General features: G+C 44.3%; 1 protein-coding gene across 3 annotated transcripts in view; it reads left to right on the plus strand.

The window, feature by feature from the left end:
* LOC134323508 (spectrin beta chain, non-erythrocytic 4-like) overlaps nt 1-27,389 on the plus strand; it is an 81,772-nt gene that overhangs the window by 14,892 nt on the left and 39,491 nt on the right. For 2 of the 3 annotated variants that reach the window (XM_063005035.1, XM_063005036.1), the window contains exons 1-3: nt 22,864-23,538; nt 24,572-24,709; nt 26,129-26,885. In XM_063005035.1, coding sequence (XP_062861105.1) covers nt 22,961-23,538; nt 24,572-24,709; nt 26,129-26,885 — 1,473 coding nt within the window. In that variant the 5' untranslated portion in view covers nt 22,864-22,960. Of the gene's footprint in view, nt 1-1,727; nt 1,820-5,285; nt 5,367-6,568; nt 6,685-6,768; nt 6,882-7,771; nt 7,960-8,111; nt 8,230-9,073; nt 9,233-17,210; nt 17,514-17,920; nt 18,072-22,667; nt 23,539-24,571; nt 24,710-26,128; nt 26,886-27,389 lie in introns of those variants that run through there. The other variant, XM_063005037.1, reaches the window with a different exon arrangement.

The following is a 27,389-nucleotide window of genomic DNA, read 5'->3' on the forward strand; positions in this document are numbered from 1 at the left end:
CATGGTGGCTCCTGTCATTCTCTTTCTTCTCTTCTCTTCTCTCTGTTACGCCCCTCTGTCCTGGCCGCTGGTTCAGGTTCTGTGCTCAGTCAGCAGGTCACATTTAGCACTGCAGCATCACTGATAGTGAGAAACAGATTGAGATAGAAGCATGTAGAAAGAGAAAGATGAAAGGATACGGAGGGAAGAGAAATTGGAAAAGAGGGAGAGGAGAAACATCTGAGAGGTACAAACACTCAGGACTTTATATGAGCACACATGGAGATCCTGTAGACATGTAGAGATCGTGTAGAGATAATGTAGAGATCAGATCATGTAGTGGTCATGTAAAGACTGTGTAGAGATCATGTAGAGATCAGATAATGTAGTAAAGACTGTGTAGAGATCATGTAGAGATCATGTAAAGACCATGTAGAGATCAGATCATATAGTAATCATGTAAAGACTGTGTAGATATCATATAGGGATCATGTAAAGACCATGTAGAGATGAGATCATGTAGTGATCATGTAAAGACTGTGTAGAGATCATGTAGAGATCAGATAATGTAGCAATCAAGTAAAGACTGTGTAGAGATCATGTAGAGATCATGTAAAGACCATGTAGAGATCAGATCATGTAGTAATCATGTGAATACTGTGTAGAGATCATGTAGAGATCATGTAAAGACCATGTAGAGATCAAATCATGTAGTGATCATGTAAAGACTGTGTAGAGATCAGATTATGTAGTAATCATGTAAAGACTGTGTAGAGATCATGTAGAGATCATGTAAAGACTGTGTAGAGATCAGATTATGTAGTAATCATGTAAAGACTGTGTAGAGATCATGTAGAGATCATGTGAAGACTGTGTAGAGATCAGATCATGTAGTAATCATGTGAATACTGTGTAGAGATCATGTAGAGATCAGATCATGTAGTGATCATGTAAAGGTTATGTAGAGATGAGATCATGTAGTGATCATGTAAAGGTTATGTAGAGATGAGATCATGTAGTGATCATGTAAAGGTTATGTAGAGATCATGCAAAGATCAGTTTGTTATTTATGATTAAATATTTAAGATAAGATAGCCTTTTATTATCCCACGGGGGAAATTTGCAGTGTTACAGCAGCTTTCAAGAATATAAAAATAAAAAAAATACAAAGTTTTTACACATATGTACACATATATTAAAAAGTAGAAAAGTAAGAATATGTAAAAAATTACAAAAATATAAACAGTATTTTTTTTGACATGTTGCTATGTTTAAAGATTGAATTTATTGAATATTGTGTAATTGGTAAATAATGTAGGGTATTATAAATATTTATTATATAATTAAAAATGTTTACATGTAGAAAACTAAGGGAGAGAAGGTAGGAATGGGAATCCCTTATTGCCACTGCAACAGCATTTTTTACAGCATTTTGGTGGAGGAATACAGAGAGTGTAGTGTTTCCTCTATACATGTTAAAGCTCTCTGTATAAGACTGCAGTGAAAAGTGTCCAGTGAAAGTAAGCAGCCGGTGACTTCACGTATGTTGGAGTGTTTTGCATCCAGCAGTAATTGCCAGATATACAAGTATACAGTATATTAAAATGAGGATAATGCAGATGGGGGAAAATATATGAATAAATAAATAAATAAAGGTGCAGCAGGTATCTTAAAGCCTCGAGTCCTGAAGCAGCTCAGTGAAGCCAAATGTCATTATTTTGACCTGTGTTTCTGATTGTCTTGAACAGATCCAGGTGATTAAAATTGAGACGGAGGATAACAGGGAGACTCGCTCGGCTAAAGACGCCCTCTTACTGTGGTGCCAGATGAAAACCGCAGGGTGAGAATCAGAAACGTTCTTTATTAAGTATTATTATCAGCATGTCAGTAACGTGAATCTGTTTATGGTTGCATTTTTTATAATGTTCATGCCTGAAATATTGGGAGTGGTAGGCTAGTGAGTGGAGCTTTAAGTTATCAATCGGAGGATTGTCGGTTCAAATCCAGGCTCTGCTATGCAACCGCTGTTGGGCTCTTGAGCAAGGCCCTTAACCTTGTATAATGGCTGATCCTGCGCTCTGACCCCAGCTTCCAAACTCGGTAAAGCATCTCTTTGTACTGTACACATGTACTGTAGACCCTTGACTTACGAATGTAATTGGTTCTGAAGGGCTGTTCTTAAGTTAAAATGTTCGTAAGTTAAACCTGTTTTTCCCATAAGAAATAATGTAAATAGAATTAATCCGTGCCAGACCTCCCAAACCCCCCCTTACCCCATAAACTTTCTAATGTCTTAAATGCTCTTTTTTGTTATAAATACAAGTATATTTTGTATATTCTTAAATTATAGAATAGACATTCCTGTAATAAACAATAATAAACAGCAATACACAGTAGTACTGTACTGTACCTGTACTGTACATAAACACACAGTACAGTATGTGTGCAGTACCATACATCATAATACATTTCTTTCTTTTTTTTTTAATAAAATGTATCTACCCTGCCATCTATCACCTGCCATTTGTCTTTCATTAAGCCACACTAAAAGTAACCTTTTCACTTCATCCAACACTGATGGTCGTAATTTTGTTATTTGCGTTATACCTAACTTCCTTGTACTCGTCTTTTCTACTCACGTACATATTGTCAATTTCGCCATTCCAAACATAGAGGCAAGATCAGTCACTTGAACGCCACGCTCATATTTCTCGATAATTTCCTTCTTTTTTTTCAATAGTGATAGATTTTTTCATTTTCTCAACACTGTGCTTTCTCTGCACCTTCTTTGGTGCCATTTTAATATTGAATTTTACAAAATATAAAGAAAACACCGGAAAACACTGTCCGCTGTCCGAATGTTTGTTCACTGCATATACAGTGTATCACAAAAGTGAGTACACCCCTCACATTTCTGCAGATATTTAAGTATATCTTTTCATGGGACAACACTGACAAAATGACACTTTGACACAATGAAAAGTAGTCTGTGTGCAGCTTATATAACAGTGTAAATTTATTCTTCCCTCAAAATAACTCAATATACAGCCATTAATGTCTAAACCACCGGCAACAAAAGTGAGTACACCCCTAAGAGACTACACGCCTAAATGTCCAAATTGAGCACTGCTTGTCATTTTCCCTCCAAAATGTCATGTGATTTGTTAGTGTTACTAGGTCTCAGGTGTGCATAGGGAGCAGGTGTGTTCAATTTAGTAGTACAGCTCTCACACTCTCTCATACTGGTCACTGAAAGTTCCAACATGGCACCTCATGGCAAAGAACTCTCTGAGGATCTTAAAAGACGAATTGTTGCGCTACATGAAGATGGCCAAGGCTACAAGAAGATTGCCAACACCCTGAAACTGAGCTGCAGCACAGTGGCCAAGATCATCCAGCGTTTTAAAAGAGCAGGGTCCACTCAGAACAGACCTCGCGTTGGTCGTCCAAAGAAGCTGAGTGCACGTGCTCAGCGTCACATCCAACTGCTGTCTTTGAAAGATGGGCGCAGGAGTGCTGTCAGCATTGCTGCAGAGATTGAAAAGGTGGGGGGTCAGCCTGTCAGTGCTCAGACCATACGCCGCACACTACATCAAATTGGTCTGCATGGCTGTCACCCCAGAAGGAAGCCTCTTCTGAAGTCTCTACACAAGAAAGCCCGCAAACAGTTTGCTGAAGACATGTCAACAAAGGACATGGATTACTGGAACCATGTCCTATGGTCTGATGAGACCAAGATTAATTTATTTGGTTCAGATGGTCTCAAGCATGTGTGGCGGCAATCAGGTGAGGAGTACAAAGATAAGTGTGTCATGCCTACAGTCAAGCATGGTGGTGGGAATGCCATGGTCTGGGGCTGCATGAGTGCAGCAGGTGTTGGGGAGTTACATTTCATTGAGGGACACATGAACTCCAATATGTACTGTGAAATACTGAAGCAGAGCATGATCCCCTCCCTCCGGAAACTGGGTCGCAGGGCAGTGTTCCAGCATGATAATGACCCCAAACACACCTCTAAGACGACCACTGCTTTATTGAAGAGGCTGAGGGTAAAGGTGATGGACTGGCCAAGCATGTCTCCAGACCTAAACCCAATAGAACATTTTTGGGGCATCCTCAAGCGGAAGGTGGAGGAGCGCAAAGTCTCGAATATCCGCCAGCTCCGTGATGTCGTCATGGAGGAGTGGAAAAGCATTCCAGTGGCAACCTGTGAAGCTCTGGTAAACTCCATGCCCAGGAGAGTTAAGGCAGTTCTGGGAAATAATGGTGGCCACACAAAATATTGACACTTCAGGAACTTTCACTAAGGGGTGTGTGTACTCACTTTTGTTGCCGGTGGTTTAGACATTAATGGCTGTATATTGAGTTATTTTGAGGGAAGAATAAATTTACACTGTTATATAAGCTGCACACAGACTACTTTTCATTGTGTCAAAGTGTCATTTTGTCAGTGTTGTCCCATGAAAAGATATACTTAAATATCTGCAGAAATGTGAGGGGTGTACTCACTTTTGTGATACACTGTATATATATATATATAGAGAGAGAGAGAGAGAGAGAGAGAGAGAGTCGGAGTCAAATTGTTCGTAACTTTTTTAAATCGTAAATTGTGTGTTTCATTTGCATGCGAATTTCAGTTCGTACACCGAAATTTGTTAGTGCGTTAAGTTGAAAAAAAAATATTTTCCTTTTGTCCAAGGTGTGGAAAGTGAGTGCAGGGCAACCAACCACTAAGCATTTCACGATTCCACCAGGATCCAGCAGACTGTTTTTATTGTTGTGGACTAAAAGCTTCACCCTGCAGAAACTTTTCTTAAAATGTGTGTCACTATTTATTCTAGCGTGGGCCGCTGCAATAAAACTAGACATTTAGATTTGTAATTGTTATTGTAGCTTTGAGTGACACAGTTGGAGGTCATGAGTTAACTGTACAATAACATGGAACAGGAAATCTGAGGAAATTTTGAGAATAAAAGCAAGCAGTTTCCAGGTAATATAAATTCAATGGTTGAGTTTAGTTTGTATTAGTTGGTAAATTAAATTTGTATTGTTTATTTAGTGCTTAATTTTGTATGAATTGTTCTCTGAGGCATGTGTTTATAAAGCATTATCATTTTTATTAAACTACGTAATCTTCTGTCCCTACTGTATATAGTAATGAGTAGAAGAGGAGCACCCTGAGAAACAATAGCAGTAGTAGAAGTGTGCTACCAATGCTGTCAGCATTTTTGATAGTAAAATGAGGTCCGACTGAGTGGAGTAAATACTACCAAAAATACTGAATTTTTCTCTGCGTATGTCATCAGGTATCCTGAGGTGAACATTCACAACTTCACCACATGCTGGAGGGATGGACTGGCATTCAACGCTCTCATACACCGACACAGGTCTGTTATTATTTACTCCAGTGTACAACATGGTCCTTTAAAACTGGGTCTCTCAGGCTTTTCCTCCACAAGGCCCATGGACACTGATCAGCCATAACATTAAAACCACCTGTTTCTCCATCCATCTGTTTCTCTACATGCTTTGTTAGCCCCCTTTCATGCTGTTCTTGAATGGTCAGGACCTCTACAGGACCACCACAGAGCAGGTATTATTTGGGTGGTGGATCATTCTGGAGTTTTTAAACACCTCACTGTCACTGCTGGACTGAGAAAAGTCCACCAACCAAAAATATCCAGCCAACAGCGCCCTGTGGGCAGCGTCCTGTGACCACTGATGAAGGTCTAGAAGATGACCAACTCAAACAGCAGCAATAGATGAGCGATCATCTCTGACTTTACATCTACAAGGTGGACCAACTAGGTAGGAGTGTCTAATAGAGTGGACAGTGAGTGGACACGGTATTTAAAAACTCCAGCAGCGCTGCTGTGTCTGATCCACTCATACCAGCACATCACACACTAACACACCACCACCATGTCAGTGTCACTGCAGTGCTGAGAATGATCCACCACCTAAATAATACCTGCTCTGTGGTGGTCCTGTGGGGGTCCTGACCATTGAAGAACAGAGTAAAAGCAGGTTAAAAAGGTATGTAGAGAAACGGATGGACTACAGTCAGTAATTGTAGAACAACAAAGTGCTTCTATACGATAAGTGGAGCTGATAACATGGACAGTGAGTGTAGAAACAAGAAGGTGGTTTTAATGTTATGGCTGATCAGTGTATTTATTACTATAATAAAGAAAGACTCGTGGCCACGCACTCAAATCCACGCTGCTGGATTTATAAGCACTGTTTTCCTCCCAGCATTCACATCAAGATGTTTAAAATCCCAACAACACAGCTGCACCTGATACACCAGAACAACACAGACCCTTACCATGTTAGTCTGCAGTACTGAGAATGATCCTTCACCCAAACATCATCTGGTCAGTGGGAGTCCTATTAGGCTTCCTTTTCATTGACAAATGGGGTACAGAGCAACAGATGGGCTACAGTCAGTGATTGTACACCAGAGTTATTAAATATTGTAACAATTTATTGATGATTTGGACATTTATGTTGATCTAAAAATATAAAATCAGCATGTCTTGTGAACCTTCACACTGATTACAGTTCTGTTACGTCGTTCCTGTTTCAGACCTGATCTGATCGAATTCCACAAGCTGACGAGATCCAACGCCACACACAACCTGCAGCAAGCCTTCAACACCGCAGAGCAGAGCCTCGGCCTCACCAAACTCCTCGACCCTGAGGGTGTTTACTCTTATATTTATTTATTTTAACTTCTGCTTTTATAATGCATTTCCTTTCTAAAGATTGAACCCATTTCTGTCTCAGATGTGAACACAGAGAATCCGGACGAGAAGTCGATTATAACCTACGTTGTTTCATACTATCACTACTTCTCCAAAATGAAAGCTCTGATAGTGGAGGGTAAAAGAATCGGAAAGGTATGAGTGTTCAAATACCTGATATTCATATTTAATATACTAAATAATTATATACAAGTCCATGTCCAAAAATGTGAAAGTTACTAGGAAGAATGTCAAAAAAACAGACAGCAAAAAAACAAAGCTTTAATGAATTAACTTAATATTGTAATTGGTATTAATACACTCGTAATACACTACAGACGTGTAAATCCACTGGTGGAGTTTTAGCCCATTTAGAAGAAACACGCTACGGGATATTCCGCTAGCACACCAGCGCCGAGATTCCGAACTCCTCGGTTCGAAACTCGGCGTTGCCACCGGTCGGCTGGGCACCATCTGGCAGGCATGATTAGCAGTGCCTGCAGCAAATACTAATTGGCCACCGTATCTGCGGGGGGGACCGGACTATGTGTGGGTGGGATCTTCATACTTCATACTGCTGTGTAAAGGACCCTGATTGGCGGAAGAGACGCCTGTGCAGAATGCAGGGGCGAGAAGAGGAGGGCTGTACATGTGTTGGAAGAGGCGTGTGCAGCGACGTGCTCTCCTCAGATGTAATCAGGTATCGCTCAGCAGTGAAAGATAAATTGACTGTGCTAAATTGGGAGGAAATTGGGGAGAAAAAGCATAAAAAAACACGCTACTCTGTCCAGATTTTTCATTACTTGTGACAGCACCGCGACCAGACAGCATGAGTAGTTTCCTCTCTCAGACACAGACCGATGCATCTGTGAAGCACCCAGTCAGGGCGGTAGCACTAGCTTAGCAGCCTGTATATCTGTTTTATTTTAGCGTTTTGTAGCAAACATTTTGATAACACTATTTGTTGTTGATCCAAAACAAGACATTTAATAACAAGTTAAAATGTATGTAGATGCAGTTTATACTTTTATATTCTGTCTCTGTAGGTGCTGGATAATGCTATAGAAGCAGAGAAGATCATTCAGCGATATGAAGCGCTGGCTTCAGATCTGCTGGAGTGGATTGAGAAAACCATTGGCATCATTAGCAACCAGAAGTTCGCTAACTCGCTAACAGGAGTGCAACAACAACTACAGGCCTTCACAACTTACTGCACCATCGAGAAGCCTATAAAGTATGTTAAATAAATAAATAAAGAACATTGTGTTAGCATTAGCATTAGCAATGATATATCATAGCAAGCACCGTTAGTTCACCCTGTTCATATTTAGCATGTGCTCTAGTTAGCTAGCATTCTCTCTCATGCTAATTAGAACTAATAATCAGGTTTCAGGAGAAAGGGAATCTGGAGGTTCTGCTCTTCACCATCCAGAGTAAACTCCGGGCGAATAATCAGAAACTGTACGTTCCTCACGATGGAAAACTCATCTCCGACATCAACAAGGTACTACTAATGATAACATCATGTGACCAAAAGTATGGAGACACCTGAACATGAGCTTGTTTCTGCAAAATATTTTCTTTTTTGGTTGAAAGAGTATGTTGAAAGAGTCAGGCTATAAGGGTTCCTGTCCTTTGATAAATAAGGTACAGAGCACCAGATGGGCTACAGTCAGTGATTGTACACCAGAGTTAATAATGTTTTCACTGATTTATTGATGATTTGGACATTTAAGTACAAAACAGTTTAATTATTGGACAGTGGTAGCTTAGTGGGTAGAGCTTTGGGCTATCAGTCGGAAGATTGTTGGCTCAAATCCAGGCCGTGTAGCCACTGTTGGGTCCTTGAGCAAGGCCCTTAACCCTGTCTGCTCTATAGGCAGTGTACAATAGCTGACCCTGTGCTCTGACCCCGGCTTCCAAACAAGCTGGTATATGCAGAAAAAGCATTTTATTTTACCCTACAACTGTATCTGTATATATGACAAATAAAGGCATTCTTCTTCTTCTTCTTCTAATATGAAACCAAGAACCTGTAGAGTGACCAGGCATCCAGTTTTCCAGCTTCCTGTCGCCTGTCTGGTGCAGCTCCTGAACATCTGTTTGTTCTCCATTTGGATTGACCTAGATAATATTACCTTTATTTGTCACTGATTCACTTTGGGAAGCTCTGTGTTGAATTGGCACCCTGTCCTTGGTATTCCTGCCTTTCGCCCAGTGTCTCTCAGTGAAACTGTTACCCACTGCAGCCCTGACCAGGATAAAACAGTTGATTAAAATGAAAAAAATAAATAAATAAATAAAGTACTCATTGTAACGTTTCCATTACTGTTTGTTTCCCGGTTAAGGCGTGGGAGCGGCTGGAGAAGGCGGAGCATGAACGGGGCGTGGCGCTAAGAAAGGAACTGATTCGCCAGGAGAAACTGGAGCTTCTGGCTCAGCGCTTTGATCACAAAACAACGATGAGACAGGCGTGGCTTAATGAGAACCAGCGTCTCGTTTCACAGGTAAATCAGTGCTAGCGAGTATATAACAGAAACAAACGTTCGGTTCACTCTTCTTTCGTGGAAGTGCGTTCCCCTCAAGAGGCACAGGTGTAACTCCCTTTTGTGATGTACAGGGAATAAAAACCCAATTGCAGGATACTGAACGAAGGAAGAACAACACTGTGGCTGAAAAGCCCTGAAAACAAAAGAAGTAAAAACTACAATTGGGCCGCTCAGGTGGCACAGCGGTTAAAACACACGCTAGAACACTAGAGCTGGGATCTCAAAAAAGTCTCAGCTTTGCCTGCCAGCTAGGCTGAGTGGCCGCATGAAAAATAATTACGTCCTCTGTTGGCGCTGTTGATTGATGTTGCCTGCACAGAGACAAGGAAAGAGTGCTGCTCAGTGCTGATCCGCATTGCACTCGTCAAGTGTGGGTGACAAGATGCATACGGCCGCTGCCCACGTGTCAGAGGGAGGCGTGGGTTAGCTTCGTTCTCCTTAATCAGGCCAGGGTCGGCATTAGTGGAGAGGAGGCATGACACAATCGGGCAGTTGGACGCGCTAAAAGGGAGAAAATGCATAAACAAACAAAAAAAACTACAATTATTAAATGAACAAAATAATAAAACCCAGGAAATCACAGCTTAGAGCGACTTGAGAATAGAAGTGAGCAGGGAACAGAACAGGGACAGAAAAAAACAAAAGAGCACTTGGGTGCAACGACACCAGCTACTCAATCCACCAGAGAGTTTTAACCTAATGCTCAGAGCATCAAGACAGGGGTTTTCAGAAAACAACCAGAAAGCTGCCACGCCTTAAGTCTAAGGAATGCCTATGATATCTACAGAACCAGAATTTGGCTCAGTGCTGAAGTACAGTAGACTCTTGACTTACGGATTTAATTGGTTCTGAAGGACTGTTCTCAAGTCAAAATGTTCGTTAGTTAAACCTATTTTTCCCATAAGTAATAATGTAAATAGAATTAATCCGTGCCAGACCCCCCCCTTACCTAACCTATGTCTTTAATGGTCTTTTTTGTTATAAATAAGTACATTTTCCCTTAAATCTTAAATTATAGAGTAGACATTACTGTAATAAACAATAATAAACAACAATACACAGTAGTACTACTGTACATAAAACAACACACATCACATTTCAGTACAGTACGTGTGCTGTCCCATTCACCATAATACATTTCCTTCTTTTATTCAGTAGCAATAGATTTTTTCATTTGCGTTTACTCTACATACCAGGCCAAACTGAGCATGTTACACCTACAAAATGCTATTATTACTATTATTATTACTCTTGCTCATTTTAATTCCAGCAAACCGATGTTAAAATTAGACTGCTAACAATTGTGTTAATATTGTAATACAAAGCTATGCTACTCACACATTCCAGTTGATCCCTTTCCCCTTTTGTTGGGCAACAGCATACAGTGGCATACAGCTACATTTCCCAGCAATATGATCATAGTGTTGCTTCATTTTAAATGACATAGCCTATGGGGCGTCTGTTCTCAAGTTTGACACTCAACAGACTCAATCATGTTTGAGGGAATGGAGACTGAGCGGTAAATCACCTCCTTGCTGTTGCAACAGCACCTCCTATTGTTCGTTTGAGATATCAGTAGGAGTGGTGGAGGAATACAGTAAGTGTAGTGTGTTCCTCCATACACGCTAAAGTTCCATGTGTGTTATTCATATCCGTTATACACATGTGGGCAGTGGTAGCTTAGCGGTTAAGGTACTGGACCAGTAATCTTGTTAGGGTGCCTGCAACGTCTGGCGAACGTACCACCAGTTCACAGCGTTGCAGGCGTTACAGAACAAAGAGCAGCGTGGCCTCAAATAGGAGGCCAGCTGATTAGGGCAACGACTTGCAGCTGTCAGCTTCCTACTTAAGGGGGCGTCGCCAGTCTGCAGTCGTCGCACCTTTGTTCTTTGTTTTCGACCGGCTGCACTGCTGCAGCCATTCCTTTTGCAGGGCTAGTTTGGTACCCCAGGCGCCTGGTAGCGCGGTTGGGTGTGTAAGTCGTAAGACTGAGGTAAATTAGGGTTTTGTTTCATTTAATAGGGAGAGCTGGTGCGATTCCTTACAGCCCTCGAGCTGTGGTTGTTTTGGCGTTGCCACATAATGTCCCCGCTTGCAAAGCTAGCAGCGGGTTAGCCTCAGGCTAATTGCCACCTTCCGCAGTCCTTTAAAGGCGTGTACTTTTTTCAGGGTTATTCACTGCTGTTTGGTTGAGCGGTAAGTCTCCGCTCCTCCATGTGTGAATCCCCGGTTCGAATCCACTCGCCTGAACCCTTTTTCCAAACTCAATCATCGGTTTCTTCCCAGCCTTTTAAAACTGGTGACATAACCGATCCACTATTCCCCTTTCAATTATCTTTACAAGTTTTGCCCCTTTTAACGGATTATTTACTGAGATCCGTCTTCTCGTTTCAGCCTTATATTCAGAAGGCGAGTGTGTAACCTCAGCAACGCCGTAGCGTAGCGGGGTGATTATAATTACCGCGAGTGAGCGACCCGGGTTCGCGCCTCGCGTTGGCTGTTTTTCTATTTTCTGTTTTTGTGTTTCCTTTTCAGTTGCCAGTGACGAGAGTGGCATCGTTCGGGATTTCCCGAATTGTTTTTTGTTTAACTCCTTTCCTTTGTTCTTCTGTATATATCATTTATTGTTAATAAATATCATTTTTTGCTCCGCATCTTTGGGTCCTACGCCTCTATTCATTACAGAAAGGTGCGACCAGTTATGGACCCAGCGGAGACTCCCCCTGTGATTGACGTGCTTCGTCACCAGGGGGTTGCTTTAGGTCGACACGAGCTGGCGCTTTCAGAGCTGGCTCAGCGGGTAACTGAAATTGCCCAGCTGCTGCCATCTCTGGGTGCCGGTTCGGGTCCCCCCAACCATCCTCCCGCCCCCGCAGCGGTTCCAGTAGGAGTTGAAACCCCCATTCCGCCCCCCGAGCGTTTTTCAGGGGAGGCGAAGAAATGTCGAGGCTTCCTCCTACAATGCTCCCTCACATTCGAGCTTCAGCCGTCCCGCTTCCCTTCTGAGCGCTCCAAGGTCGCGTTTATAATATCTTTGCTGACAGGCAAAGCCTTGGAGTGGGCTACTGCCCTGTGGGAACAGAACGCTCCGGAGTGTTCTTCAGAGTCCTTGTTCAAGGAGGCTCTGAGGGATACTTTCTTTCATCCCACGGGGGGAAGGGAGGCGGGTCCGCGTTTGCTCGAGCTGTCCCAAGGGGGGCGCTCAGTCGCCGACTACGTCATCGAGTTTCGTACTCTGGCGGCTGAGTGCGGTTGGGACGAGGGGGCATTAGTCGCCATTTTCCATCGTGGTCTAGGAGAGAGAATTAAAGATGAGCTGGCCACTCGAGAACTTCCCACTTCTCTCAAGGCCTTCTATCTCCTAGCCACCTCGATCGACACCCGACTCCGACAACGTAACCGGGAGCGAGGGCCTCACCCACCCTTTTGTCGGCCTCAGGGCCAGCCCCGGCCCGTTTCGGGAGATCAGGACCCAGAACCCATGCAACTGGGATCGACTCGGGGAGCCGCCCCACGACCATCCGACCCCGCCTCGAGAGGCCGACCTCGGTTAAACGAGTAGGCCACTCTCGGGGTAGGGAGTCGAGGGCGAGCCATACCATCATCCCTGAACAGGGTCTTTTCCTTAGCGCATCGTTGCATTGGGACTCTGGGACCACTGATCTCCAGGTCTGTGTCGATTCAGGCGCGGTGGAAAATTTTATTGATCGCCATCTGGTGCACGGGTTGGGGATTGATCTTCAGCCTCTACGAGTCCCCATAGTGGTTCACGCTGTGGACGACCGGGCGGTGGCCGGGAGCCCGATCACGCATCAAACGCCTCCTCTCACGATGCGTTTGGGGAGGCACGAGGAGCGGGTCACATTTTTGGTGACCCAGGTTCCTCAACTCCAAGTGGTCCTGGGGCACTCGTGGCTGAAGAAGCACAATCCTCAAATTGATTGGCAGACCGGGTCAATCTTCGCCTGGGGAACACGGTGCCAGGATGCTTGCCTGTTGCCAGCAAGCATGTCATCGGCACCACAATCGCCTGTTGCGATGACCCCTGATTTGGCCCGGGTACCTCCCGTGTACCATGACCTACAGGAGGTGTTTAGCAAGTCCCGGGCGCGGGACTTGCCCCCACACAGACCTTTCGATTGTGCTATTAATTTGCTTCCTGGCACTTCTCCTCCTAGGGGGCGCCTCTTCTCCCTGTCGGGACCGGAGAGGATCGCCATGGAGGAATATGTCAAGGAGGCGCTCGATCAGGGGTTCATCCGACCATCGTCCTCCCCAGCTGGGGCAGGATTTTTCTTTGTGGGAAAGAAGGATGGAACTTTGCACCCCTGTATCGATTATCGAGGTCTGAACGCTATAACGGTTAAGGATCGTTATCCGCTGCCGCTGATGGCCACAGCTTTTGAAGCTCTTCAGCGAGCTTCAATTTTTACGAAGCTAGATCTTCGCAGCGCGTATAACTTGATTCGTATCCGGCGAGGGGATGAATGGAAGACTGCGTTCATTACGCCCACGGGACACTATGAATATCTAGTGATGCCCTTTGGGTTAATGAATGCCCCCGCGGTCTTTCAACGCTTTATCAATGAGGCTTTGCGGGAGGCCCTTGACAGATACGTCTATGTCTATCTGGACGATATCTTAATCTTTAGCCGATCCATCGAAGAACATGTCAGGCACGTTCGTCGGGTTCTCCAGCTTTTGCTCGACCATCACTTGTTCGTCAAGCTGGAGAAATCCGTTTTCCATACCCCATCAGTGTCTTTTTTGGGGTTTATAGTTTCACAAGGTGTCCTGCGAATGGATCCGGTTAAGATCAAATCTGTGGAGGATTGGCCAACTCCTAGTTCCGTACGCCATGTGCAAAGATTTCTGGGCTTTGCCAACTTTTTCCGGCGATTCATTCGGAACTTCAGTTCGGTCGCCGCTCCTTTGACGGCTCTCACAGGGAAGGGTCCGTTTAAATGGACGGTGCAGGCCCAACAAGCCTTCAATAGGCTCAAGTCTCTCTTGACAACTGCTCCTGTATTGCAGTTGCCCGACCCAGAGGAACCTTTCATAGTGGAAGTGGATGCCTCTGATGTTGGGGTTGGGGCGGTTTTGTCCCAGAGAGGGGGTCCGGAAAAGAAGCTCCACCCATGCGCTTTCTTTTCGCACCGTCTAACTCCTGCTGAGCGTAACTACCCGGTAGGAGATAAGGAGCTTTTGGCCATCAAGCTGGCGCTTGATGAGTGGCGACACTGGCTAGAGGGGGCAAAACATCCCTTCCTTGTCTGGACAGACCATAAGAATCTGTCGTTTATCCAGCAAGCGAAGCGGATGAATTCCCGTCAGGCTCGGTGGTCATTTGGTCGGTTTCATTTCACCCTTTCTTACAGACCAGGGTCGAAAAATGTTAAGCCTGACTCGCTGTCTAGACAGTGGGAATCGACCAGACCCGAAACCGACCCTGATCCTATCATCCCCCCTAGTCAAATTGCTGCCCCAGTAACGTGGGGCATATTTAAAACAGTGAGAGACGCTCAAGTTGTTGAGCTTGACCCAGGTGGAGGTCCACCTGACCGGATGTTTGTACCATCAACAGTCCGCCGTCAGGTGTTTGAATGGGCTCACGCGTCCTCGTTTGCGGCTCATCCAGGAGTCTCTAAGACCCTGGTGTTCTTGCGCCGAAGGTTCTGGTGATTGTAGACCGGTTCACCAAATCTTGCCTTTTCATTCCGATGCCCAAGCTCCCGTCCGCCATGGCTACCGCACAGGCTGTTCTGCAACATGTGGTGAGAGCACATGGGGTCCCGTCCGACATTGTGTCGGATCGGGGTCCACAGTTCATTAGCCAGTGCTGGCGAGCCTTTTGCCAACTTCTTGGCGCGACGGCCAGCTTATCCTCGGGATATCATCCCGAGTCCAACGGGCAATCGGAGCGGGTCATTCAAGATCTAGGCAAGATGCTTCGGTGCTTGACTGCAGGTAATCCAGCCACTTGGGCGGATAAGCTGTTGTGGGCTGAATTTGCTCACAATACCCTGCACCATGCCGCTCTGGGTATGTCACCATTTGAGGCACAGTTCGGCTATCCCCCTCCGCTGTTTCCTGATCAGGAACAAGAGGTTGCGGTGCCGACTGTGCAGCAACATATCCGTCGCTGCCGCGCCGCCTGGCGGAAAGCAAGACAGGCCCTTTTGGCCTCTCAGCGCTCCATGAAGCGCAATGCTGACCGTAGGCGACAGCCGGCTCTTATGTTCCGTCCGGGCCAACGTGTCCTCCTATCGACGAGGGATCTCCCCGTCAAAGGTACCACTCACAAGCTGGCACCGAGGTACATTGGTCCGTTCAAGGTAGTCCGACGGATTAACCCGGTGACATATAGGTTGGAGTTGCCCCCCACGATGAAGGCGCATCCGACCTTTCATGTCTCCCAACTTCGCCCGTTCGCGGGTAGGGGAGCTTTACCCCCCCCACAACCTCCCGCCCCTCGTATCATCCAGGGTGCCCCTGCATTTACGGTCCGCCGTCTCCTGGATAGCAGGAAAGTGCAGGGTAGCACTCAATACCTGGTGGATTGGGAAGGTTACGGCCCCGAGGAACGTTCATGGGTACCGGCTCGACGCATCCTGGACCCTGAACTGATTCGTGAGTACCGAAGGAACCGGTCTGCGGGTCTTGGGACCTCGGGAGCTGTCCCTAGAGGGGGGGGTCCTGTTAGGGTGCCTGCAACGTCTGGCGAACGTACCACCAGTTCACAGCGTTGCAGGCGTTACAGAACAAAGAGCAGCGTGGCCTCAAATAGGAGGCCAGCTGATTAGGGCAACGACTTGCAGCTGTCAGCTTCCTACTTAAGGGGGCGTCGCCAGTCTGCAGTCGTCGCACCTTTGTTCTTTGTTTTCGACCGGCTGCACTGCTGCAGCCATTCCTTTTGCAGGGCTAGTTTGGTACCCCAGGCGCCTGGTAGCGCGGTTGGGTGTGTAAGTCGTAAGACTGAGGTAAATTAGGGTTTTGCTTCATTTAATAGGGAGAGCTGGTGCGATTCCTTACAGCCCTCGAGCTGTGGTTGTTTTGGCGTTGCCACATAATGTCCCCGCTTGCAAAGCTAGCAGCGGGTTAGCCTCAGGCTAATTGCCACCTTCCGCAGTCCTTTAAAGGCGTGTACTTTTTTCAGGGTTATTCACTGCTGTTTGGTTGAGCGGTAAGTCTCCGCTCCTCCATGTGTGAATCCCCGGTTCGAATCCACTCGCCTGAACCCTTTTTCCAAACTCAATCATCGGTTTCTTCCCAGCCTTTTAAAACTGGTGACATAACCGATCCACTATTCCCCTTTCAATTATCTTTACAAGTTTTGCCCCTTTTAACGGATTATTTACTGAGATCCGTCTTCTCGTTTCAGCCTTATATTCAGAAGGCGAGTGTGTAACCTCAGCAACGCCGTAGCGTAGCGGGGTGATTATAATTACCGCGAGTGAGCGACCCGGGTTCGCGCCTCGCGTTGGCTGTTTTTCTATTTTCTGTTTTTGTGTTTCCTTTTCAGTTGCCAGTGACGAGAGTGGCGTCGTTCGGGATTTCCCGAATTGTTTTTTGTTTAACTCCTTTCCTTTGTTCTTCTGTATATATCATTTATTGTTAATAAATATCATTTTTTGCTCCGCATCTTTGGGTCCTACGCCTCTATTCATTACAAATCTAAGGGTTTTCGATATTAAGGTGACTATTTTATCCAGAGCAACTTACAGTACTGTGACAGTGTACTGTCTAAGCAATTGAAGGTTAAGGGCCTTGATCAAGGACCCAACAGTGGCAACCTGGCAGTGAGGCTTAAACCAGCGACCTTTCAATTACTAGTTCAGTACCTTAACCGCTAGAGTTGGAAATATCCAAAGTAGTTATAGCTTATAGCTGCAGATCTAAAAAGGATTACATTTCCTGATTTTATAACTATTTTTAGGACAATTTTGGGTACGACCTGCCGGCGGTGGAAGCGGCGATGAAGAAGCATGAGGCGATCGAGGCGGATATCTCCTCCTATGAAGACAGGATGGGGGTGGTGGTGGAGCTGGCCATAGAGATGGAGAGCGAGTGTTACTACGATAGCAGACGCATCACAGCACGTAAGGAGAACATCCTGAAACAGTGGGACCTGCTCAAAGAGCTGGTATCTGCTCGCAAGGGCCGTCTGGAGAAGAACCTGGCTCTGCAGAAAACCTTCCAGGAGATGGTCTACATGATTGACTGGATGGAGGAGATGCAGGTTTAGCACACATCATTATTACAATTATATCAGTTATACAGTGCTATAAAAAGCTTTTGCTTCCCTTTCTGCCTCTGTTACGGCATGTTTGTGTGACAGAAAGATTTTAGTAATTAGATGTAAGGTCATCCGTCCATGAGCTGTTTAGGAATCATGTCATGTCAGATGACCAGATGACCAAATTGTCCTCTCATTTTGTAAAATTCTGTCATTATTCAGTGTGAGAAACATGTGTAACAGAGGCCGTCCGACAGGGAGCGTTTACTTTATCACATAACAGTAGACAGACCGGCAGGCAGCTTTACCTGCTTGTTCTTAGTTATTCTGATGGATTGTGTAGCTGAATGCGTTCGAAGGTTGACTGTGTGTAGATCACTGTTGTTGTTTCCTGTTGTGTGCTGCTGCAGATGAAGCTGCTCTCTAAGGATTATGGGAAGCACTTGTTGGAGGTGGAAGATCTGCTGCAGAAACATGTTCTGCAGGAAGCTGACATCACCGTACAGGCTGAACGAGTCCAAACACTCAACACTGCAGCTCTCAGATTCACCACCGTTGAAGGTACCGAACCTGAATAATCTAATAATAATAATGAGTGGCGCTCAGGTGACGCAGCGGTGAAACAATCTAGCACACCAGAGCTGACATCCCAAACTTATCGGTTCGTAACTAAGCTCTGCCATCCAGCTGGGCCGGGCACCTACACGAACAACGATTGGCTGTTGCTCATACAGGGTGAGAGCTGGATAGGGACCTCATAACTGATGCAATTACAACCTCTGCTGACTGATTGATGGCGTCTGCTTAGTGTGATTAGGGTGTGGCTATCCGTGCACAAAGCTGATACGCATATGAATTTGCCTCGTGCAGGTGAAAAGATGCAGTCAACTACTGCACACATGTCGGAGGGGGCGTGTGTCAGTCTCACTGTCCTCAATCAGGGCGGGGATCGGCATCAGTGGAGAGGAAGCGTAATGCAATCGGGTAATTGGATGCGCTAAAAAAGTCAGGAGAAAAATGCATAAACAAAAAAAATATTAAATAATAATAATAGTAATAGTAATAATTCTAATAACAACAATAATATTAGTAATTATATTAATAATAATAAATTCAAATTTATAATTTTAACAATAATAATCAATAATTCTAATAACAACAATAGAAAAATACTAATACTTATAATACAATATATTTTAAATTAATTATCAAAATAGTAATAATAAATAAATTTATAATTTGAATAATAATAGTCAATAATTATAACAACAATAGAAATATTACTATATACTACTGTATATCATATACTATATAAATTATACTATATACTGATATTATACTACAATATATTTTAAATGAATTAAAAAATAATAGTGATAATAATAATATTAATTATACTAACAATTATAATAGTAATAATAATAATAATACAATACAAATTCATAATCTTGTGAATAATAATCAATAATTATAATAACAATAGAAATATTACTTATTTGCTTGTACTACATACTATATATTTTAAATGAATCATAATAATAATAATTAAAAACTTTATAATACTAATGATGATTAAAAAAGTATCACTATTACTAATTATATATAAAGTAATTAATAAATAATTATAATTAATAATAATCAACAATAAGTAAATACTTAAATAAGAAGACAAAAACAATACAATAATAATGTAAATAAACAATACAATGGTAGGACTAATGACATGAAGTACTGTTGGGGGCGCCACAGCAAAGCATATGTCCCCATATTTCAGATTTGGTTTGGTACCGTTTTTATACTCTTCCTGAAGCAGCAGTCCAGTTTATCCAGGCTAGGGATCATGTACTGTATTTGTCCCCCCAATGACTAAGTTCATGATGCCATGCGCCCTCTGTAATTCTGAGCCCAGCCTGGGATTCGAACCTGTAACTTAGACACTGCTGTTACCAAGAGCATGGCTTTTACCGTCACGCCTCACCAGCTCACAATGAGCACTACTGATATAATAATAGTATAATATAGTATTTATGTGGTGATATTACGTTTACACTTTCTGGATTTACGCAGACGCTTTTATCCACAGTACTGTGACAGTATATTGTCTATGCAATTGTGGGTTAAGGGCCTTGCTTAAGGGCCCAACACTGGCAGTGGTGGGGCTTGAACCAGTGACCTTTTGATTACTTGTCCAGTACCTTAACTGCTTGGCTACAACTGCCTCATCATTTATTTATGATCACAAACTATCATACACATTTTAATTCCTTTATGTAATAAATAAAAAAATAAACTTTTATCTAATTAATCATATAAATAAATAATAAATGTGTAATAAATTATTCTATTCATTTTAAATGTAATAAAATATGAATTTTAGGGCTGTCAAACGATTAAATCGCGATTAATCTCAGAATTTCATATAGTTAATCGCGATTAATCGCATTTTTAAAAAAAATCTGTAAATGTTATAGAAAATAAGGATTTTTAAGTGAAATGTTACAATTAAAATGGTGAACACATTTTATGCTAAATGTACTTATGTTAGAAACTGCTGGGACAAGAGAAAACTGTAAGAGAGTTTTATTCACAGTACTGCTCAAACAAAAATAAATTATGCCAAGTTGGACTTCATTAAAGACATATTGAAATCTCACGTAATGCAAAGTGCATACAAAAAACAACTCCATAAAACTCTTCTTAATAGAACATAGGCCTAATTCAAAACCAAGCAACTGGTAAAGTTAGACCAGTTAATCTGAACAGCAACAACAGGTTGGCCTTAATTTTAAATAATGTAATTAGGCACAGCTATTTTGCTGACCCAAGCCAGCTGCTTAGGCACACAAGTCTGGAAACATTGCTAGATGACAAAGCAGCTCGCTTTTTCTGCACAATGTGCCCAGAAAGAGAAAACAACCTCTCACAAGGTACTGATGTGGCAGGTGTTGCTAAGTACTTGCGAGCAAGGCAGGCCAATTTGGGGTGTGACCCAGCATGTTTAGACCACCATTCCAAGGGACAGTCCTCCATACTAATGACAGGCTCAGCTCTATAGCGCTCCAGGCATTTTTCAATATAGTCCTCCTCTTCATCAGACTCAGATTCTGAAGCAACCAAGAGAGCTGCTTTCTTCTGTGGTGGTTCAGATGTTACTGTTTGCACTGGTTCCTGTGCAAGCATCTCCTCCTTCATAATGCCAGCAATCAGTGCCCACACCTCAGCTCTCTCAGATCTGTGTAGACACTTGAGGTCCTTAAATCTAGGGTCAAGTGCTGTGGAAATCTTCAGCCAGGTACTGTTTGTTTTTTCCTTGCGTTTCTCCATGTCCAAGGTGAAGGTCTGCTTGAACTTGCAAATGTAGGGAGGGTCATCCTCTGAACTCTCCATTACCCGAGACAGATGGCATAATGCAGGCAATACAACCGAACAGGAAACAAATTTTTCTCCTCCCAGGATTTCAGTAAAGTATCTGCAAAACAAAATTGAAAATTACTGAGATTACCTTATTCATTTATATTCAGTCACACACAAACAGAACTATAGGGCCTACTGCACACTAGTTAAAAAAAAGTGAGGCTAAAATAATTGCCTTGTAACACAGCTAAAATAATTGGCACGTGTTAGCACTGTGCATATTAGCAATGACACAAAATAAGCTTCACCAGTGAGAGAATAAGAGGTTACCTGCAGGGCTCCAGCAATGCCTCCAGCTTCTGCAGCTTTTCCATCTCGGCCTTTGTTGGCATGGCGACATTGGTTTTGTGCAGGGCTAGGGTGTCTTTTACTGGTTCTTGGTGTTTTTGCAGACGTTTCACCATCTCCAGAGTGGAGTTCCATCGGGTTGGTACGTCTTGCACGAGTGACTCAGTCTTCAGCCCATGTGCAACTTGCTGTTTTTCTAATTCAGAGGTATTAGGTGGACTATGTTTGAAGTGCCCCACCACCTTGCGACACTTAGAAAGTGCACAGTCAAATATATGATTTTGTAGGGACACTGTAACAGTACGTTGAATGCTGTGTGCGATGCATGGCAAATGTTCGAACGGTAGGTGCCTCGTCGCTGCTATCATATTTCTTGCACTATCTGTGCTTAGGGTACTCACTTTACTTTCGATGTTCCACTGCTTCGCCACATCCATAAAATGTTCGGCACAGGTCGCAGCATGATGCCTCTCCTCTGTTTTCATGACCGTTAAAGCATATGTGAATGAAGTTGCCACTGTTCATCTATATAATGACCTGTAACTCCGAGATAGCTGTCGTTACCTAGTGATGTCCAATAATCACCCGTAAGAGCAATAGTGGCTGTGAGTTCCAAATCCTGAGCTAGTTTTGCCCTCTCCGTTTCATATAGCTCGTGAATTCTGTTGACGATAGTTGATCTCGAGGGTAGCTCATAAGATGGGTCCTTGGAAGCGAGCCTAATTATGTCGCGCAGACCCTCGTCCTGCACTATGTTAATCGGTCTGCATGCTGTGGCTATCCATTTAGCAATTGCTACCGTTAATTTGTTGGAGGTGGGCTGGTCCATCGTCTGCCGGCGAACATTGTCCAGTGTTGTCTGTCGTACATTGCCAGAGCTCAACCTGCTGCCAAATGTGTGCTTGGCTTGCATGTGGTATTTCAAGCTGGATGTACTCCGGTGATAGCTAAACTCAGCCTGACAATAACTGCAAACAGCTTTTGTTTTGTCAAGTGAGCCATCTGGCAAACTTTTGAAATGAAACTTCCCGTTTAACAGACCTTTCTCCATCACTCACGTACTCCTCTACTTTTAATGATAGATGCCGTGCACGGTCAAGTATCAACATGAACTACGGATGACTCGCAGGGCCAAATGCGTTAACGGCACTATTTTTTTTAATCGCGTTAAATTGAGGTCGCGTTAATGCGTTATTATCGCGTTAACTTCGACAGCCCTAATGAATTTATGTAACACACTATCATAAATTCCTTTTATTTTATGTAAATTCAACAAATTAATTATTAAATACATTTTTAAAATATCATAAATCTAATTTTAGATAATATGTACAATACTTTAATAAATAAATTAAGTTTTATTTATTAATAATATTTATTTAAAATTGTGATTTATCTAAAATATATGTATTAAAGTTTATTTATAATGTTGATTTGTTGGTGGTTCTCCTGCAGGCTACCAGCCGTGTGATCCTCAGGTCATCTGTAATCGAGTGAATCATGTCAGTGCCTGTCTGGAGGAGCTGAAGCAGCTAGCGTCTAGTCGGCGCATGCAGCTGGAGGACTCCCGCGAGCTTTGGGTTTTCTTTCAGGAAGTGGAGGAGTGCGAGTGCTGGATGCGTGAGAAGATCTCCATCCTGACCACGCAGAGCTGTGGAAAAGATCTGAGCAGCGTCCTGAAGCTTCTGCAGAAACACAAGAGCCTGGCGGGAGAGCTGATAGCACGTCGAGCTCTGCTGCAGCAAACCATGAAGGAGGGGAAGCGGATAGTCGCTCAGAAACGCCTTTACAGCGCCGGAATCAACGACAAACTGCTGGAGGTGAAGGATGAGTGGAAACGGCTGGAGGACCAGGCCGCGATGAGGCTCGGCCACCTCCAGGAGGCGCTGGATTTCTTCCAGTTCAGCGCAGAAATGGACGATCAGCTAGCCTGGCTCCAGGACGCCTACAGGCTGGTGTCCAGCGATGATTTTGGACATGATGAGTTTTCCACGCAGTCGCTGTTGAAGAAGCATTACCGTGTCCGAGAGGAGGTGGACAAACATCGGAAGAATGTGGTAGCGCTGCGTAAACACGCCACCACACTGCCCATGCACTATGGTGAGATGGAGGAGGTGAAGGAGCGGATACAGGAAGTGGAGCGGGTGTACGGGGAGGTGGCGGAGGTAGCGGTGATGAGGGAGCAGTGGCTGAACGATGCGCTGGCTGTGTATCGAATGTTCAGTGAAGTTAACGCCTGTGAACTGTGGATCGACGAAAAGGAAAAATGGCTGAACAACATGGAGGTACCTGAGAGACTGGAGGACGTGGAGGTGGTCGCTCACAGGTGGGACGATAAATCGCTTCCACAATATACCATGATATTCTACAGATATGCACTGATAATCTTGAAATGTGCAACTCTACACGATTAAGTAGAGATGTAACGATACACTCTACCCACAATGCGATGCGATTCACAATACTGGGTTCACGATACAATACTCGGTTCCTGATACGAACTGAAATTGAAGACAATTTATGACAAAGTTTCCTTTTATTATTTCTCTTACCGTATTTGTGCTTATCTTTTATTTATTTAAATAATGAACGCCCTTCTATTTCTGAGGTAGGTACAAACTATGCAAAACAATTTTGAATTAAGCCCAATTTGGCTGAAAACCCCCAAATCTGGCAACCAGGCGTATAGCACCAGTGGCGTCAACCAGGCGTATAGCGCCAGTGGCATCAACCAGGCGAGGTGTTTATTAAACCTCTGCTGTTTATTATTAGTGAATATCGATTCATTTTACATGCCAAATCGATTTGAATCGTGGAATTTTTGACTCGGTTATTAACTGTCTTGTGGTGCATCGTTACATCCCTACGATTAACCATGTACCAGTTACTGGCTGTTTGATACATATTTATTGGGGCTAAGGTCAGGGTTTACATTTTCAGCATTTAGCAGACGCTTTTATCCAAAGCGACTTACACAATGAGCTGAACACGATGAGCAATTGAGGGTTAAGGGCCTTGCTTAGGGACCCAACGGTGGCAACTTGGTGGTGGCGGGGCTTGAACCGGCAACCTTCTGTTTACTAGTCCAGTACCTTAACCACTGAGCTATCACTGTTACAGTATAGTGTGCAAGCAATTGAGGGTTAAGGACCTCGCTTAAGGGCCCAACAGTGGCAACCTGGTAGTTGGTGGGGCTTAGATCAGCGACCTTTCAATTACTAGTCCAGTACCTTAACTGCTAGGCTACAACTGTCCTTGCAGCTGATCATAATCGGTAGTAAGGAATCAGAAGGTCATGATACACAGTGTGTGTGTGTGTGTGTGTGTGTGTGTGTGTGTGTGTGTATTGTGTGTGTTAGGTTTGAGAGCTTGGACCAGGAGATGAACAGTCTGATGGGAAGGATTTTGGATGTGAATCAGATTGTACAGCAGTTGTTGGATGGGGGCCATCCCAGTTCTTCTGAGGTTCGAGGATGTCAGGACCACCTTAACAGCAGGTAAGTACATGCACCTGTGCCATAAAAAAAACATCCAAACCCCACTGGTTACCTCCTGCTATCCAGGAGAAGTGACACTATCTGTAGCATCTCACAGAAAACGAATCTGCTCTACCAGCATAACCAGCTTAACCGAGGTGACCAGCTTAGACCAGCATGAAATCACCTAAACCCACTAAAAGCATCATTAACTGGTCTAACTTGGAGTCATCTCAATATTAACTTCCATACTGAGAGATTTCCAGAATTCCAGAAGGGTGCTAATACTTATGGAATGGCTGAAGGACACCCGCCACAGTAAAGCACAGAATTTGTGTTACCCTACATTCAGACCGGCAGAGATTTTTCGTCTCTTGTTGCCTGAATCGCTGATCGCTCATTGCCCTGTGTTGACACTGGAAGTGTCAGCATCACCTGTGGGCATTTGGTTGCCATGATTTAACTCTCGTTAAGCAAAAAAAAAAGTCTCGAAATGCCATGACAGTACAGCATATTTTACTGGCTAGTATCAACAGAACGTATAAAGCAGGGGTGCCCACACTTTCCTGGCTTTGTGGCTAACCTTAATCTGATGATTTACACTGAATGGTGTCAGTCAGGTTTATGTAGTCTGGACAGTAGCTGCTGATGTCAATTATCAATCAGCTTTAGACTTAATTATATTCATGTGACAAAAGGCTGATTCACACAAGTAGGTTAATCCAAAACTGCTGTCAAATATGTGGCTCATTTTTATATGTGTTGATATTTTTCCTCAGCCAGCAAGTTCCAAAATTGTCCAGCAGTGGCGCTTGTCTCTGCAGCGTTCCTGCCCGAATCGAAGCATTTTGGTTTCTTTGTGCTTGGTTGCGCCCTCATCTTCACTAACAGTGGAGGTTACAAAATGAAAAATGCAAAAATGGCACAAACTGGCTACTGATGAATGAAAACTTTCTAGATTCGCAGTGCTTTAGGCGAGCTGAGGCGTCGCTATGGTAACAAACCGCAAATTAAAGAAACAGTGGCCACATTTCATGTCAATCACGTTGAGCTGTTTGAATCTACCAGTCGATGGCACAGTGCACGGTGGTATTTTGCTCCTCATTCATACAGCTCAACGTGATTGACATGAAATGTGGACACTGTTTCTTTAATTTGCGGTTTGTTACCCTAGCGACGCCTCAGCCCACCTAAAGCACCTCTAATCTAGAAAGTTTTCATCCATCAGTAGCCAGTTTGCACCATTTCGGCGTATTGGGCACCCCTAGTATAGAGAAATCAATCTGATCAAAAATCAGATACAAATTCGATTCCCTCCCACCCAGTTTTTACCACAAATCAGATGTGTTTCCACTAAAAATAAAAATTCTGGAGGAAAGTCCCTCGTCTATTATTAATTTCATCCCTACATAGTCCATGACTGTCTGTTGTGTGTCTCAGGTGGAACCGTATGGTGGAGCTGGTGGAGCAGAAGAAGGATCATCTGGACTCTATTCTTCGTATTCAAAACTATTTGCTGGAATCTAGCGAGATCAAATCTCAGATTCAGGAAAAACGTAAAGCCATCGATGCCACTCAGTACTCGGGCAGCGACCTGGGCAGTGTTTTAGCTCTACAGCGACGTTTATCCACCATGGAGGGCGCTCTGGCCGTTCTAGAGCCCAAACTCATCCACTTACAACAGGAAGCAGAAGAACTGGCAACCTCCCAGCCCCATAAAGCCGAGGAGATCCTGATTCCGTTCGATGGCGTGAGTGTGGAGTGGGACGAATTAAAACGAACCCTGCAGGGATGTGAGGACTCTCTGACCGTGGCCGGACGGCTGCAGCAGTTCATCCAGGACCTGGACTCGTTCCTCACCTGGATGGTGCAAAAGCAGACCGAGGCAGCGTCCAGCGAGCTTCCCGAGTCTCTAGAAGAGGCGGAGAAGCTGATCAATCTTCATGCGGCACTGAACGAGGAGATCCAGAGTTACGAGGAGGATTATGAGCGGCTGCAGTCGGTCAGGGAGCTGCTGGACGGGGAGGAGACACAGTTAGCCAACGCGGCGCTGCACCAGTGGCTCCAGAAACTGAGCGCCGGCTGGAACAAACTGCTGCAGATGTGGGAGAGTCGAAGAGACGAGCTGGTGCAGGCACACATCTACCACCTGTTTATGAAGGACGTCAAACAGGCCGAGTCCTTCCTCAACAACCAGGTACATCAAAAGCTAGGGAAAAATCTCAAAATTGAGCACTTTTACAATAAAACATCACCTAAAAATGCTTAGAGGGTGTCGCTCAGGTAGTGCAGCGGTAAAACCACACGCTGGAACCAGAGCTGGGATCTCGAATACATCGTATTGAATCTCGGCTCTGCCTGCCGGCTAAGGCTGAGCGGCCACATAAACAACGATTGGCCTGTTGTTCAGATATGGGCGGGACTAAGCCGGATGGGGTCTCTCTCTCATGACTGGTGCAATTATGACCTCTGCTGGCTGATTGATGGCGCCTGCACAGAGATGAGAAAAGAGTGCTCTCAGGGTGTGTCTCTCCGTACACAACGCTGAGCTGCACTGCACTCGTCTAAGATGCATACGGCTGCTGCCCACGTGTCGGAGGGGGCGTGGGTTAGCTTCGTTCTCCTCAATCAGAGCGGGGATCGGCATTGGTGGAGAGGAAGCATGACGCAATCGGGCAATTGGACGCGCTAAAAGGCAGAA

This window comes from Trichomycterus rosablanca, chromosome 11 (assembly GCF_030014385.1).
Source record: "Trichomycterus rosablanca isolate fTriRos1 chromosome 11, fTriRos1.hap1, whole genome shotgun sequence".
Lineage (NCBI taxonomy): Eukaryota > Metazoa > Chordata > Actinopteri > Siluriformes > Trichomycteridae > Trichomycterus > Trichomycterus rosablanca.